This window comes from Octopus bimaculoides, chromosome 9 (genome assembly GCF_001194135.2).
Source record: "Octopus bimaculoides isolate UCB-OBI-ISO-001 chromosome 9, ASM119413v2, whole genome shotgun sequence".
Taxonomy (NCBI): domain Eukaryota; kingdom Metazoa; phylum Mollusca; class Cephalopoda; order Octopoda; family Octopodidae; genus Octopus; species Octopus bimaculoides.
Window position 1 is genome coordinate 15,135,945 of NC_068989.1, and position 4,748 is coordinate 15,140,692.

At 36.2% G+C, this 4,748-nt stretch overlaps 1 protein-coding gene across 1 annotated transcript in view; it reads left to right on the forward strand.

Annotated features, from left to right (window-relative positions):
* The first annotated feature begins 2,281 nt into the window (after window positions 1-2,281).
* Window positions 2,282-4,748, forward strand: part of LOC106874614 (protein phosphatase PTC7 homolog) — a 29,043-nt gene continuing 26,576 nt past the window's right edge. The window contains exon 1 of the mRNA XM_052970319.1: window positions 2,282-2,984. Coding sequence (XP_052826279.1) covers window positions 2,759-2,984 — 226 coding nt within the window. The 5' untranslated portion in view covers window positions 2,282-2,758. The remainder of the gene's footprint in view (window positions 2,985-4,748) is intronic.

A 4,748-nucleotide genomic window follows, 5' to 3' on the forward strand; every position in this document is an offset into this window, starting at 1 on the left:
AGAGAGAGAAAGAGAGAGAGAGAGAGAGTGAGTGAGAGAGAGAGAGAGAGAGATAAAGAGAGAGAGAGAAAGAGAGAGAGATGAAAATATCTGATGTCAAATAAGTGTGCATCAAATCAATGACACCAAAAAGGTGGTGCCAAAGCATTTGATACCCACCCAACCTATATAAATGTGACAAAGTTCACCCTTAATATTTCAAGCATGTTAAGACAGAACTTCAGTAGGATTCTAAACATGAGTAGAAACTGAAAAAGAGTGAGAAGAAGTTAAGCCAAGAGAAGAACTAAATGGGTCTGAATGGAAGAAGTAAATATATAACTGGCTTGTTGTGAAAAGTAGGGGCCCTTTATGTAGTGATGAAGGAAGTGAACTAACCTTTTATCAGTGAAATAATAGTTGAATCCTGTTGGTGAATGATTTATTGCAAACTAATCGATATGACCTTCTTTTAGAAGTGGATTAGGAAGTGAGTGTGCAACAGCCACAGAACTACCATCCCATATATGTCATCATTAATTAACACATCCACTTTACTATGCTTGCAATGGGTCAGATGGAATTTGCTGTGAGAGATTTTCTACTGCTGGTTGTCCTTTCTGTTAGCAAACCTCACCTGTTTCCAAGCCTGGTAATATTTCCTCCAGGCCAGACATATTTTAATAGTACATTCGAAATGATGGATGCTTCCTGTTTGACAGTGATGCTGGGTCATTTTTGAATAATAACCAAATCCTGCATTACAGTCTTTCTGAAAGTAACTGGTAAGGCTATTGAGAATCTTCTCTCTTTGTCTTCTCTAGTTTCTTTTTTTCAGTTTCCTGGTTATCACAAAGTGCTCAAAGCCTTTTCTCCTCATAGGGTATCAACTATTTAAAATGTTTAAAAATAAGGTATGGCTGGTGGATGGATAGCATTACTGGACAAAATGCCCTTTGATATTTAGTTATGGCTGTTTTTACATTCTAAGTTTAAATCTCAGTGAAGTCAACTTTGCCTTTCATACTTCTGGGCTTGATAAAATAAAGCATGTTATAAAACTAGGTCAATCTTCAGCTATTATACTAATGTTTCTTAAGGGAAAGGCTGTGAGGGTTGAAAGAAAGGTGTGCAAATTGCTATGTTTGACAACGTTATGAAGATTTCAAATTATTTAAAACTTGTCATGCACTGTGATGAAGAAATAATTACATGGATGCAAAATCTATTTTGTCATCTTATTAATAAAGAGGTGTAATGTTAGTGTGCCTGTATGACAGTGTAAGCACCATGAGAGAAAAGCTGGGCATAAGAGGCATGAGATGTGGTTTGCAAGAGAGACGACTGCGCTGGTATGGTCATGTGATGCATATGGATGAGGACAGCTGTGTAAAAAAAAAATGCTGATCTCTAGCTGTAGAAGGAACCTGTTGAAGAGGTAGACCCAGGAAGACGTGGGACAAGATGGTGATGCATGGTCTTCGAACGTTGGGCCTCACAGAGGCAATGACAAGTGACTGAGACCTTTGGCAATATGCCATGCTTGAGAAGACCCATCAAGCCAAGTGAAACCGTAATCGTGGCTGATGCCAGTGTCACATAACAGGTACTCATGCTGGTCGCACATAAAAAGCACCCTTCGAACGTTGAGCCTCATGGAGGCAATGATAAGCGATTGAGACCATGGCGATATGCTGTGCTCGAGAAGACTCGTTAAACTAAGTGAATTCGTAGTTGTGGCTGATGCCGGCGTTACGTAACTGGCACCCGCACTGGTCGCATGTAAAAATCACCCATTACACTCTCAGAATAATTGGCGTTAGGAAGGGTATCTAGCCGTAGAAACCATGCCAAACCAGATTGGAACCGGGTGGAGCTCTCCAGCTTACCTGTTTCAATCAAACCGTCTAACCCATTCCAGCATGGAAAGCAGATGCTAACTGATGATAATGATGATGTGGATGCCAAAAAATTTCACTAATATTTTTGGAGTAGACTTAGTATTTATTAGTTTGAAAACCAGAAGGCTTTATCCTTGCTTCTTCAAAATTATGAGATCCTATTATGTGTTGTATGTTAAAAATTAATATTAAAAATAAGGAGATGTACTTGCATAGCAAGTGACCTGATCTGAGATCGTGTGCTACAACGAAAACAATTGCATTTGAAATAACACACAAAAACCGTTAGATTCACTTCAACATTTAAATTTAATTTGTTCACTGACAAAATTCCGTGCTGATTAAAAATAAGGTAGATAATCAATCTTCTACATGTTTAAAGTATGAGTTGATTCCCTTTAAATGAAGGTGAAGCCATTAGGAAGGACATGTGACGTCATTGACAAAGATGGAGCAGTGTAGGTCTGTTCTTCTACCATGTGGACAAGTGCTGGTTAACTTTTTAAACTGTCACCTTCAGCATTTCAATTTATCCGCTCTACAGCGGTGACTTAAACATCTCATAGCGTTTTTGTTTTTTTTTTCTTACCGTTATGCGACGATTTCGAGTTGCTGTTGTCAACGAGTTCCTTATGTAACTACTTTCACATCCTCAAACAAAAAATATTCCAACTTCACACGTGTATTTATATTTTGGATTGCAGATTCGGAATTTGAAAATTATTTTCCTATTAAATATATGATATCGACGACCAGTAAAGTACTCCAACCGATCCTCGAAATAAATCTACGGACGAAGGATACGCTGATTATTGACAAACGTAGTTTTTCCAGCCGTGTATCTTTCAAAAGAACCAAAAATCTGACCTGACCTGACCATGCAGTCGGTAACCCTTTACGGAAGACTTCTAGCCAGAGCTTTTATTACTGGTTTTCACAATGAGTACCAACTGAAGGCCCGTGAGAAACCACAAGAACTTCATTTAGTAACGGGTGCTTCTGGTTTTTCAAAATCTACTAGGCCCAAATCTGAGTTGTTACGCAAATGGACTTTTGGCGATGATGCTTTCTTTATTGCTAGGAATAAAGTAGCTGATGTTATAGGTGAGTTTCATATTTAATTTAACGAACACAAATATACTTACTCAGGGTTTTATATTGACAAACTCATTAATATTCGATCCCTTTTTTGTTTTTAGTGTCTCTGTGTTGCCGTTCATGTGAAATCGTTGTCAAAATACCCTTGTAATTTGACATGTCCTCTATGAATGTCACTTTACGTAACTTATATTTATTGTCTCTTCACAATATTATTAATAAATTGCTTATTGTATGAATACATGTAAAAGCTAATATTGTTTAATTTCAGCTTAATCTCACCTAATTGGCACCGTCTTCTTTATCGCTACTTATTTTTACCTGGTACGTAGTTAAATAATCGAGGGTGTGTAATTATTTATCCTCAATGCTTTCGTTTTAATATTTTCTTTCCTTGAGTGAAGTTGATGTCAGCTCGGATCCACTTCAGAGCGTGGCTTGCTAAGTTTTTCTAGGAAATAAGTTCGATTATACCATCATCACCAACATCATCATCATCATCACCAGCATCATCATCGGCATCACCATCATAATTTTATTAGTGTTTACGTGTATCTCCTCTCCACCCCTTCTTTGCTTGTTTTGATCAGTTTTCGTTATTCGTTGTTCAATTTTAAGTAATTGCTTATATTTAAAAAAAAAATCAACAACAAACGAACACTTTTTTCACATTAACATATGTAAACAGAATTTATTTTAGGTTTAATTTCTGTTTTTTTCATACATAGTTACTAATCTGAAAGAAGTAATCAGTGACTGGAAATATTGATCGATTCTTTGATAAAAGCTGAAACTTCATTTGAGGATGGTGATGGTCGTGGCGTCGTAAATTATTTCTTTTGATAAGCGTGAGGCCAATTATTGAACAGAAGGGATAATGGGAAATTAAATCAACCTCACTGTTTTTTAGGGTGCTTATATATATCGATAGTAAAGGGTTAATTAAAGTCTGCTCTTGGTAGATTCGGACTCGGTATGTGGAGGCCGAAAAAACCAGAGTTCAAATCCTGTTCGAGTTGATTCTGAATGTGGATTTTGAGAAGTTTAATGTATTTCTTCTGAATATATCTCTCTGGCAGTCGTGTATGTGAAGGTAATAATAATAATAAAGTTACGAAAGGTCACTAATCACTGAAGTATATATATATATAAACGGAATCAATGCGAAATCATCTGCTTCTAAACCAGCTTTATTGATTTTCTTCCTAGCTAAACCAAAACGTGAGTTATCATAGTTCTTCTCTACATATTATTCGTAAAGTCCAAATATACCACAGTAGTTTTTTGTAAAAGCTACAATTATCGGCGGAGTTTCGGAATAGCTGTCGAGAGATTAAACTGAACTTTTTTATTTTTGCTTTTTATTTCTTTATTTGTTTATTCAAAGAAAGGTATTTCCCCGTCAATGAGAGGTGTGTCTGCATCGTCATCAGACTGCCAAGACGTAATATGAATAATACACAAGTGGAGTCGGAGGAAACTAGCAATATTCTTTGCGTCGAATCTATTCCCACCTCAATAGTTACATAAGTTCCTGGGACGAGATTGGTTTTGATGTTTCTTTCTTTTTTTTTTTTTACGCAGTGCCCTTCTTCGTAATGTGATTATATTTTCTATATTTCATACATCGAGATATTTAAAAACTGAACTAAAAATAATAGTAATTACACTAAAAATATCATAAATGTATATGTGAGAGTGCGCATTTAAAACTATTCGCACGTCGAACCCAGACGTAGATTTGTTTAAAAAGAAAGAAAAAAGATCTGT